This window comes from Protopterus annectens, chromosome 14.part0 (genome assembly GCF_019279795.1).
Source record: "Protopterus annectens isolate FY-2018-M chromosome 14.part0, PAN1.0, whole genome shotgun sequence".
NCBI lineage: Eukaryota > Metazoa > Chordata > Ceratodontiformes > Protopteridae > Protopterus > Protopterus annectens.
In genome coordinates, this window is record NC_056748.1 from 847,655,923 (window position 1) to 847,668,422 (window position 12,500).

Here is a 12,500-nt window from a genome sequence, read left to right on the forward strand (position 1 = left end):
CTCTTTCCTGAGACCTATTCTTTTTAACATCTTTACCAATGATCTTCATTCTTCCATTACCCACTGTACCCTCATACAATACGCAGATGACTCTACTCTGATCACATGTTCAAACTCAATTTCACAACTTCAGAAACTTGCGGAACAATCTAGTCACTTGCTATACCCCTTCCTGCCCCTTACATAGTGCTGAAAAATTCCTTCTCCAACTTATAGATCCAGAAGGAACATTGGAAATCCTTTTTATATAAATCCTCCATAACAAAATTCTGGAAAATTCTGTGGTATTGTATGAGGAAGTCAGGAGTGTCAGAAAAGTATGTAAGAGTGGTACAAGATATGTACGACGGTAGTAAGACAGCGGTGAGGTCTGCAGTGGGAGTGACGGATGCGTTTAAGGTGGAGGTGGGGTTACATCAAGGGTCATCTCTGAGCCCTTTCTTATTTGCAGTGGTAATGGACAGGTTGACAGACGAAATCAGACAGGAGTCCCCGTGGATTATGATGTTTGCAGATGACATTGTGATCTGTAGTGAGAGTAGACCCTGGAGAGATGGAGATATGCTCTAGAGAGACGAGGAATGAAGGTCAGCAGGACTAAGACAGAATATACGTGTGTGAATGAGAGGGAGGATAGAGGAATGGTGAGGATGCAACGAGTAGAGGTGGCGAAGGTGGATGAGTTTAAATACTTGGGGTCAATAGTTCAGAGTAACGGTGAGTGTGGAAGAGAGATGAAGAAGAGAGTACAGGTAGGATGGAGTGGGTGGAGAAAAGTGTCAGGAGTGATTTGTGACAGATGAGTACCTGTAAGAGTAAAAGGGAAGGTCTACAAGAGGGTAGTGAGACCAGCTATGTTATATGGGTTGGAGACAGTGGCATTGACAAAAAGGCAGGAGCTTGAGCTGGATGTGGCAGAATTAAAGATGTTAAAATTTGCACTGGGTGTGACGAGGGTGGACAGGATTAGGAATAAGTATATCAGAGGGTCAGCCCAGGTTGGAAGGTTTGGAGACAAAGCCAGAGAGGCACGATTACGCTGGTTTGGACATGTGCTGAGGAGGGATGCTGAGTATATTGGGAAAAAGATGCTAAGGATGAAGCTACCAGGTAACAGGAAAAGAGGAAGGCCTAAGATAAGGTTTATGGATGTGATGAGAGAGGACATGCAGGTGGTTGGTGTGACGGAGCAAGATGCAGAGGACAGGAAGAAATGGAAACAGGTTATCTGCTGTGGTGACCCCTAATGGGAACAGCCGAAAGAAGACGATGATGAACAAAATTCTGGAACAACCTCCCTGCCAATTTACGTTGCATTAATCGCACTAACCACTTCAAAAAAAGAACTTTCTCCTGAATATTTGGTTATGCCTCTGCCATGACCCTACCTAATCCTGTTTCTATCACCTGTATCTCCCACTATGAACAGTAAGTTTGCTGGCTCTGCTCTATTTAGCTAATGAACTACATATTCTGTGTATAATCTGTGTGGAAAGTACTATGCTTACACCATTATTATTACTTGTCTATTCTTATGTTTTTTTTTTATTTTTTACAAAAACATTCATTCTTACTATGTATAAATATGTATGTTACTTTGTGAAACCTATTACTGCAAAATTGGGTACTTTTTCATTAACAGGGCAGCAGTCGTCGCCAAATTCTGCTGCTGTGTTTTCCAGCAGTGCCTGCCATTTCTTACTAATTGTGAGTACATCATGTTTTTTCAACTAATTTTTTTTCGGGTGGGGGGATAACAACTACAGTAACAAGGCTAGTGCTTTTTCTAAAATGTATGGGTTTGTATTTGTTAATGCACTTGGGAGATATTGGAAGGGTGAGATCAAACACTTCTTTTGACATTTAGATGCAAGTGGCGAAAAGTGTACATTCGCATCACCAAATGTTAATGTTTCAAGCAGCATAGTGCTGAAAGGAAACCTAGCTTTTTTTTTTGGTCATGCTACTGGGCAGCCTATTACCCTCATGGGAATATGTCCTTTGCAAGGTGGCTTACAGATGTGTCTCCCAAATTAGATGTTACCATTTACCAAACATATACTCCATGAAGTGTGACCACTTTCATTTTGAATTTGGTATTCAGCTGTCTACCTTATCTACTATAACATTCTTTAGCAAGTAAACAGATGTTTATTGAGTTCCTAAACAATGAAATGTATTTTTACTTAACTGATTCTAAACCCCTTTGATGTGGAAAGGGCGCTATGACCATACGAGCATTCAGATGAATATACCTTTCAGCATCATGGAGAGCAAATACTCTCTATTCTGTGATATACTTGATTGCTTTAATTTATCATTTGCTCCCTATCAAAAGAGGAATACTTAGTTCTTGGTTACGGTTTTTTTGAAGATATTTCACAACAGTTTTTGAGAACCTAGTTTTGAAATGTAAGGGAGAAGGCTTTAGGCCTGATGAAGCTTTATTTATTCAGGTACGTTTGGAATTGTTTTCTATTACTACATTGTGATAATGTGTTAATGATGAAGATGAATTATTTCATATTGCACTGGTTGCAAGTCAATGTTATTGAACGTTTTATATGGTGGCTTTACTATATCGAGATGAGCTTTTGTCATTTGACTTTGCAGCTACCTTTGTTTGGTGACAACTGCTACCCAGTTAATAGAAAAGTACCCAAAATTGTAATTATCTTTCTTGGAGCTTTTCTCCTTGGGTCTCCAATGAAAATGGGCCTGTGCTCAGTTGGACTAACTTGGTTAACAAATGTGAAATAAGTAAATAAATAAAGTAAGTAATAAATGAACTAGTGATTGTGAAGTTCTGGAGAATATCTGTAAGTTTGGTGAATGAGACCATTTTAAATAATTGTAACAGGTATATTGTTTGAGAGCAATGGGATGAAAGTAGAACAGTTATCTTCAGTATGGCTTGGTTTCCAAAAACAGTTGTTGGAGAAGGAATTATAAAATGGATGCCACACATTATAGAAGTGCGAAGTGGACTTCCCACATTGGTATTGGTCACCAGATAACTACTTGGTAACATAACATGTAGAACTTAAATGTGTCTTTTTTCTGAGCTATTGATTATATATTTAATGAGTATTTACTTGTAACCATTTTTTTCTTTTTTACTTTTAATCAAAGTTCATTGCCTTTCAGCTAATAAAAATAAATGTTATAGACTGCAGTCAAATCAATATGAATGTTTTCTTCGCAAGTCCTACATTTTCATATATTGCTTTTTTTCTCTTTATAGGTATTCACTGCCATTGGAAGGTATTCCAGAAATTAAAAAAAGTCCATCTTTGGCAATAGGAAATTAAATAACTGATGGGAAAATACAGTAACACGACATTTCAGTGTATAATGGCTTTTACAGGATATTGCTTGTATCGTAGTACTTTGAGTTGCCTGATGGATTTACCATGGTGATGCTGTTTACCAAAGCTTTGGAAGACAATGTTGCCAATGCCATAAGGTGCAGGCCATTTAAGTCCGATGTGGTAAGATCATAAATGGATTTTTTTTTTCATTTCTTGCCTTGTAGTTGTATGTTAGCATCCTGTATTCGACAAAAATTATATAAATTCCTTGAATCATGAAACAAAATGAGGTTAGAAGCTGGGCTGGTTTCATGGCTGGCAGTAGGGTAACAAAATACGAAGTCTTGGTACCTGGGAGGGCTTCCAAGAATGGAATTATGAAAAAAGTCTGATGCAAAGTCACATAGCACCTTAGTGAATACAATTACCAAAGGTAATGCTACACATGTTAAGAGCCACTGTGTCCAGTAAAATGTATATAACGGTGATTTTGGAAACACATGTATATGGAGCTGCTAAGTAATCCTCATTTGGAGAAAATAGTGTTCTGTTGTAGATTTATCTTGGCATATAAAAGTTCAGTAAAAGTTGTTGAAAAGTGTCCAAGAAAATAAGTAAAAATAGTGTCCTTATTCTAGTAACAGTAAAACACTGATTTAGTACTTAAAATCACACACTTTTCTATTTTTGGGTTATCCACAGTTAAACAGCATTTGCCAGGATGTGCTTTTATCATCTAAAACATCTCTCCTTAACATTTGCATTACTATTGTTAACAAAAAAAATAGTTGCTGTTAAAGGTTCATCTAATTAGCTGCTTTACTTTAACCACAAGCATGTACTTTTATGTGTGTGTGTGTGTGGGGGGGGTGCATTGTCACCAAAACACAGGTATGATTTCTGCAGAGCCCACTTTGTTCTTTATGTGCAGGAGTGTAAATGAATGGGTTTTGTTTGACTAGGATCAGCAGTAGCTCAGAAAGTTACAAATAGCAATAATTTGTGGTTTGTAACTTTTCACGAATTCATTCTGGCATTTTTGAAAAGTTTGTGTCTTAACCATTGTCTTCTGTTAGCATATTTTCTTATTTCCTTCTCTAGCTTGCTTCTGCTCTTTATCTTTTCGTCATTTAGGCCTTACTATATTACACATTTTAGTCTGACGTTTTGTAGCAGACTGCATCATGTAGCTGCCGCAGTAGGATATAGGGATGTCCCATAGTCTTTTAACAAACTGTTCTATCATCATTTTTAGACTTTTCCCACAGATTTCAAAATATCAGTAGATTTATTAATATTGTGGTGCCCTACTATAATTCAGAGACCTGTAATTCTGTAATTCTGAGTCTCGATATTACAAAAAAATTTAAGTTACGGAATAAAAATGAATGTTAGGCATGTCTGATCTCCTTTAAAAGTTGTAATTTGTAAAAGGCAAAATCCTTTCATCCTCCAGTTTTGACTGCTGCACCCCCCTCACTACATATATCTATTAAGTCCGAAATCATTCTATCTCTGAAAGGGAACTGACTACACTAAGACACAACGATTTAAGATGGAGTATATCTAAGCCCCCATTTTCACATATTTAGTTATGTTGCTGTTCTGGGACTTACACTTACCAGTATCAGAATTTAAAACTATAACCTAATATTTTCCATAGACCATTCTATTAACAAATGGAGTGGAGTCCCTTTTCAGTGTGCAATCCCTTGGCATTTACAATATTTTTTAAATAAATGACTTAATTCATCACTGTCTTCAGGATTCTATATGTTGCAAGTGGCTTGTCATGAGCTGATATTATCACATGTGAGGATGTCGAATGGACACTGAATAATCATCAGTAACAGCTAGCAGGTATATTTTACTATATACTGTCCCATACATATAAACATATAGATTATTCATGTATTCATTCATTCGATCATGTTTCAATGCACGTTTTATTCTATTTGGGGTTCCAAAGGAGGTACAGACTCTACTGACATAAAAGGTAGGTAACCACCCCAGGAAAGAAAGCCAGTCATTCAAAGACTGCAGACACAACCACATGCATACCTGTACTCATAAACATGTATGTGTGCACGTGCATGAGTGTGTGCATACACAAACACACACAGACACAAAGCTACAGTTATAGGCAATTTAGAGGAACATTAGTTCATTTATGAGCATGTCACAAGGCTATAGAAGGAAACCAGAGATTTCAACAAAAACTACCATGGACACCGAGTTCATGCAGACTGTACACTGAAGGAACCCTTATCAGAAACCAAACCTGGAAAACAAGAATGATGGTGGATTTCTGTGTAGTCGTTAAAGAAAAAAAAACACAGTCCACAATTCTCTTGCAAATTCTTGCATTTGTATTTGAGCAGTATTATTTTGTGTTGCATTGGTTTGACATGACAGGTAGTCTAAACCTGTTTCAGATTCATTCTTATTTACCTCCAGCACCCAAAACTTTGCACCTCTTATTGTTTTTTCACATTCACACTTTCATCTGCTCTATCATATTTTTTTTTCTGTTTTCTCTGTTGCCTTAGTAGAGGTTGCAACTGACTTTACAATCCATATTTCTTTTCTAAGTTATAATTCTACAGTTTGAATTTCTTTCACTCTTGTATATGAATTTTTATTACTCTGTGTTTAATTCTGGTATTTTCTTCAAAGCAGTTTTTACTTTTAATTGTTCCTTATACATTTTGTAGAATCTGGCGTTGTTCTTTCCTTGTACATCTTATTTATTGTTGAACTGATGCTCCTGTATCTGTTACCATATTTATTCCCTTGTTTAACATGCTTGCTATTTCTGGTCATTTACACATGTGTTGTGTACACATATGTTCACATGTGTTGTGTACACATATGTTCACATGTGTTGTGTACACATATGTTCACATGTGTTGTGTACACATATGCTCATATCTTCATTTTTACTGTTTATGTTCTTGACCAGAAGATTGTGAAAACTGCAGGGCATGATTTAAGGCTGCTAGATTGTTTTTTTACCTATTTCTTTATCTTTTCAAATTATTGTCAGAGTCAGGTCTTTGGGGAAGTGATAGCTAATCATGAGGCACACTGATAACTGCCTTAGTGTACTGCAGGTATTACCTGTAAATCCTAGTGTGGAAGGGGGTCTCTGGACTCTGTGTAACCTCAGCCATAAAGTATAATCTGATTTGGGGAGAGAAAAGTCCTCTATCCCAAGTGTAATCACTGCTCACCTATCAGGGGACTAAAGAAGGCATTCCCCTCACTACAGGACTGTCACAAGAAAACTCTAGTTATGTCAGTAAGTAGTAGTATAGTGACACTCCAGGATGTACCCCTAAGCTGGTTGCCAGATGAAGATGTCTAATGGATCTCATGTTGCCAAATGAGGAGGAAGATAGGCATGAGCTCAATCCCATACTAGTTCAAGGAGAGCAGTGACACAAGAGGCTATTGCTGGTTCAGAATTATTTTCAGAAGGCCATACCCAATGTTGGGCCTTTGTATCCTTCTCATTCTATAGCACCAGCCTGGAATTTCAGGGGCAGACCCTCCTACCACCCCTTTGGCAGGCACTCTGAACTACTACTATCTTTCATGTTTTTTTTTTTCCTCTCTGCATTGGCTGCCCTTCCCACAAACAGTAGAGTCAGCACCAGTACTTCCTCTTGGCTCATGAGATAGTGACCACACACATCTTCAGTGGTTTGTATTTCCTCAGCAGTAAATGATGCAACTTTTTCATGGTGAATGTCAGATTGAGAGAAAAATGGTGCAAGTGACAGAAACTGAATGATTGACAAAGGAGCTTGACATACTGTCCTCATCTTACACATTATATTATAGCATATGCCAGCAAGGTACCATCAAAGCATAAGACCACAGAGAAAAAAAATGTCCAAACTGACATGTACAGGAAATTTCTACCGTCAATGCTTTGAGGAGGACTCGCAGTATTAGATATGCAGTATTTATTATTATTATTATTATTATTATTATTATTATTATTAATAATATTAATATTTATATTACCACCCTCATTATCATCAAAAAGAACAGCACCATGATTTGCAGGAAATGCAGATGAGAAAATATGAATTCAACCATCAACACAATTTGCATTCCAAATCTGCTTAAATGCTACTGAATGAATGAAAATTCCACTATAATAGTAATATGGAAAGAAATAGGTCAAGCTGACGAACTGAAATGGCATTTTGTGCAGATTGGAAAGAGTTGCGGTTCCAAATTAAGGGTTGTGCGGATAACTGACCTGGAAATACCTTTCTCTGACCCAATAGTTTGGTTTTGGTAGTGATATTTTCTGCCTTGTGGGTCGGCCCCGCTCCGTTCACTCTCGATATGCTCGGGATCTCTCTGCTCCCCTACCCTGCCCCCAATTCCCACCTGCTCCCACTACCTCTAAACTTATACCTATACACTCCTCCCACTAACCACAAACAAATCACATAACAGCCCAAACAACTCCAACTACCAATCCTCTTTTACTGCAACCTACTCACTCCTCCCATTAATTACCACACTCCTCCCACCAATTATCACACACATACCATTACAGTCGCTCAACATGTGTACAATCAATATCATCACTCTTGCAGTACTGGCTTTGCACTACTAGCTGGAACATATCACCTTACCTCCTATCACATCACTCTTCCTACTACTATTATTATCCCATCACAACATACATCCACCTACTCCACTCACACCAAACACTATATAGCCTACACACACCCTCCAGTAGTTACCACCACAGCACAATCCCTCTATCCCCCACAACACTTATCAAAACCACTACTAAGTCACTTACCACACATAAGTACATATACATTCTTACTAAGCTATCAAAACTCCTGCACCATATCAGGCACCAACTAATATTAGCAGGTGACATACACGCTAATCCAGGCCCAAACCCTGACATACATGCCCTTTCCTCCCCACCCCTATCTAACAACTCACCTTTACTCTCCAGGCCAAAGATTAGCCTCCTTTTCCTAAACATAAACATACAAAACATTAATAATAAAGTACATCTACTGCATACTCTAATAGACACCTATTCCCCATATCTACTATCCCTAACCGAAACTTGGTTAAAACCTACTAATCCCGACAGCGAATTCCTTCCCCCAGGCTATAATGTAATACGTAATGGTAGACTATTCAAAAAAGGGGGTGGTGTAGCATTACTTTACAAAAACAACCTAAAGGTTACCATTATTAACCCTCCTATACCCCCCCTAATGTTCTCTGAACTACTACTAGCAAAACTTGAACTTATTGGCAAAAAATCTATGAATATTATTACAGGGTATATACCACAGGTGATAACATCCCCACCGTAGAAGTCCTTTCACATTGGACCAATCAAAACCTACCCCAAGAAACAATCATCCTTGGTGACTTTAATATAGACTGGCATACATGCTCCAGTACCAACCCCACCAACTTTATAAATCTTTATAACTTCTCCCAAATTATTAAGTCTAGTACAAGGCTAGGTAATAAAAAAAGCAAAGAAAGACTCCTAGACTGGATACTGATAAACAGTGCCAATATGTCCTACCAAGCAGATGACCTCAGTGACCACCAACCCACCTTCTTACTAAAACTCAAATCCCACACCAACTCCGAGCCACCACTTCGCACCATTAGAAACAAACAGAACTTCGACATACCTGAATTCAAACTTGAACTACAATACCAAAGGTGAAACCTACTAAAAACACTCCCACTAGACAAAGCTGTTGATCTATTTAACATTACCTTCCTAAATGTTTTAAGCACCCATGACCTTCCCTGCACAAGTAAACTAAAAATTAAAATAGCCCCCTGGATCATGAGTACCATCAGGACCATGATAACTCAAAGAAATAGAACCTGGCATCACTGTAGAGCCACTAAAACCATAGCAACCAAACAACAATTCCAAAAATTCAGAAACAAAACAAAAAAACACATTCTACTAGACAAAAGGAATTATTTTCTCAATTTGCAAAAATAGACACCAAAACTACCCACAAAAACTCTGGGCAGGGTTAAATAAATTACTCTTCCCTGGCAAACCCATTACCCCAACACCAACCAATGTAAAGGATAGCACTGACATTCCAGAAGCCTTTAATAGATTTTTCATAGAAACCATTTCAAAACTAGTTAATCAACAACCCACAACCATCTACTGCTAGCAACTCTAAGCTTGCTAGCAGTATCAAAACCACCTTCCAATTCAAACCTATTCCCACAGATTATGTAAAAAAAACTATTAGGTAAACTCAAACCAACCACCCTAGCTGCTGACAGCATTCCTGCCGAATACCTTCAAATGGCTGCTAATAGCCTATCCAGATCAATAACAGAAAGCAAAATTCCAACAGTCTGGAAGTCAGCATATGTCACCCCACTACATAAAGTTGGTGCCTACACAGACCTTACCAACTATCACCCTATTGCCATATTATCCCCACTTGCTAAAATATTGGAAAAATATGTTCACCAGCAACTTATGCAATACCTACTGAAAAACCAACTTCTCACAACTACCCAACATGGATTTAGACCAGCCCATACTTAGTACAACTGCCGTCCTCTCATTCACTAACCTAATCAACCAGAACCGGAATTTAGGCAAACTAACATCAGCCATATTTTTGGACGTATCAAAAGCCTTTGACATGGTAAACCATCCCAAACTTCTTAAGTCCCTCTCGGACCTTGGACTATCCACTCACTCACTAGCCAAGTTTCAGAATTACTTACTAGGTAGGCAGTAAGCAGTGAGGTGGGATAACGAGCTATCCACACTGCTCCCTATTACAACTGGAGTTCCACAAGGGTCAATTTTAGGCCCTCTATTATTTTCCATCTTCATTAATGATCTCAACAATATCACTCAAGATGCAACTGTCAAACAATATACTGACGACTCCACACTAGTCTGCTCAACCAGCAACCCTTTCACACTCCTTTCCACTACCCAACAAGTCTTCAAAACCACTGAAGCTTGGTTTCTCAGTACAAACCTGTTACTGAACCCCAAAAAGACCAAATTATTATTTTTCAAACCAAATAAATCCAACTTGGACACGGATACTTTCAGGATTATGTCTAGTGATGGTGCCATTATCTCCTCAGACTCCCACACAAAACTGCTAGGCGTCATAACTGACAACAAACTGAAGTTTCACCTTCACATAAATCAAGCTATCAAAAATTTTCACAGAAAATTAGGCAAGTTTGTACAAAAATAAAACACATCTAAATCAACAGACTAAAATTACCATGGCTCAAACTCTGCTTCTATCCTCACTTCTATATGCTGCTCCCATCTTCACCAACCTACCCAAAGCAGAAATTACAAAACTAGATACGTGTTACAATCAAATTGCCAGATTTGCCACAAATGCTCCCTACCGTTCCCATCATTGCCGCTCACTATATCAACTAAATTGGCTTGAACTTCCAAATCTCATTACCTTCCATCAACTAGTCTTCGCTCAAAAACTCCTACTATATCCTGAAAAAATACCAGCACTATCTAATTTGCATGAAAACCCCAGACAACTACGCTCTAGTGGCAAAACCTTAATCAAGATAACCAGATCCAACTTAGTAGGCGATTCCCTATTTCCTAACTACATAGGTAAAATATGGAACTCACTGCCCCCTGCTATTACCTCAGCAAACACTATCATTAAGTTTAACTACTAAAGGAACACCTATTTATCAAAAGACAATGGCCATGCCTTCCCCCAGGTTCACCCTCTATCCCTGCTTCCTTCCTCAGGACATTCGCTATTAACCTCCTCATAGTAACTTACTTCATATACTAGTAATCTTACTATGCTAACCTCATCTACTAGCAGTCCTGCTACTCTAACTCTCTACTACTCTTTGTACTCCCCATTTCATTATAACACCACCATACTCAAACACAATACTGAGAATTTGTGCAGATTTCTGGGTAAGGTATGCATACTCCCATTCAGTCACGTAGAAATTACTGGGCATGCAACTAACGTGTCCTGCTACTACATTTTACAAGCTAATATATTTTTTTTGTCTCTGTAATGCTAAAGTGTTATGTTTTGTACTTGTTCTGTGTATCTGTGAAATAACTCTGTATGTGTTACATGGTTTTGTATATTAACAAACTGTGGAGTTTTTCTCCCCGGGTCTCTGCTGAAAATGGGCATGTATCCAATCAGATTCTCCCGGTCAACAAATGTAAAATAAAAAATAAATAAATAAATAAAATATTTTTATGAACTTTTGATAACCCATAATACATGAAAATAACCTGATGGGCCGCATAAAAATAATTCAGTATTTCAAGGGGTAACATGCCTCTGATATGCAAATCATATACATCTTTGTTAGCTCTACATATAATTTGATTGTACACTTGTACACAATTACACATAGGTATAACATTTGCTTGATGGAGTTCAAATAAAAATCAGTCTGTTACCACTGTTGCACCACCCTTTTCTGCACTTCTAATAACAGTGTAAATATTTTCAACAAGTTTATTCAGGGCTTCCACCTCCTTCTCAGTTATTATTAGAATAATTTTTTTATTATTTAAAAACAAATTATATGCATCCTCTGTGCAAGCTTTTCAAGCACTTCAACAAGCAGATTTGAAATGTGAACAAAGGTACTTGGTTTACCTAAAGTATCAGCAGACTCATTTGGGAACAGTAAATTCAAATTCATCTTCTGTATAAACTAATATAACTATGTAATAACTTCTACTACAACTCTGTATTAGCATCTATTAAGTTGCCATTATGGATAAGGGCAAAAGTCATACATTTCCCCAATACTTCTATTTAATATGCATCAGTTCATATGTAGAAATGTTTATTATAGCACCTGTTATGTTTGGCATAATGGTTAAGGTGTTTACCTTACACACACAAGGTAAAGGGTTTGATTCTCACATGGGGTAATTGGCTAGGCTTAAAATGGCCCAGAAGGGTAGTTAGCCTAGTACTGATCTATGATCCTATGATGCTATGATCTGCTCTGAGTTACTGGTCTGTGTGTGTTTCTCCTCTTTTCCTTGTTCTTCTTTTGCCATTCCTGGCTGCTATTGGCATGGTGATGCTCTGTGGTAAAAAGGGGAACTCTAAGGGGCCTAATGCAACAGCATCATTCACA

At 37.8% G+C, this 12,500-nt stretch overlaps 1 protein-coding gene across 2 annotated transcripts in view; it reads left to right on the forward strand.

The window, feature by feature from the left end:
- FAM53B (family with sequence similarity 53 member B) overlaps nt 1-12,500 on the forward strand; it is a 667,335-nt gene that overhangs the window by 206,542 nt on the left and 448,293 nt on the right. For both annotated transcript variants that reach the window (XM_044056602.1, XM_044056601.1), the window contains exon 2: nt 3,245-3,491. In XM_044056602.1, coding sequence (XP_043912537.1) covers nt 3,414-3,491 — 78 coding nt within the window. In that variant the 5' untranslated portion in view covers nt 3,245-3,413. The remainder of the gene's footprint in view (nt 1-3,244; nt 3,492-12,500) is intronic.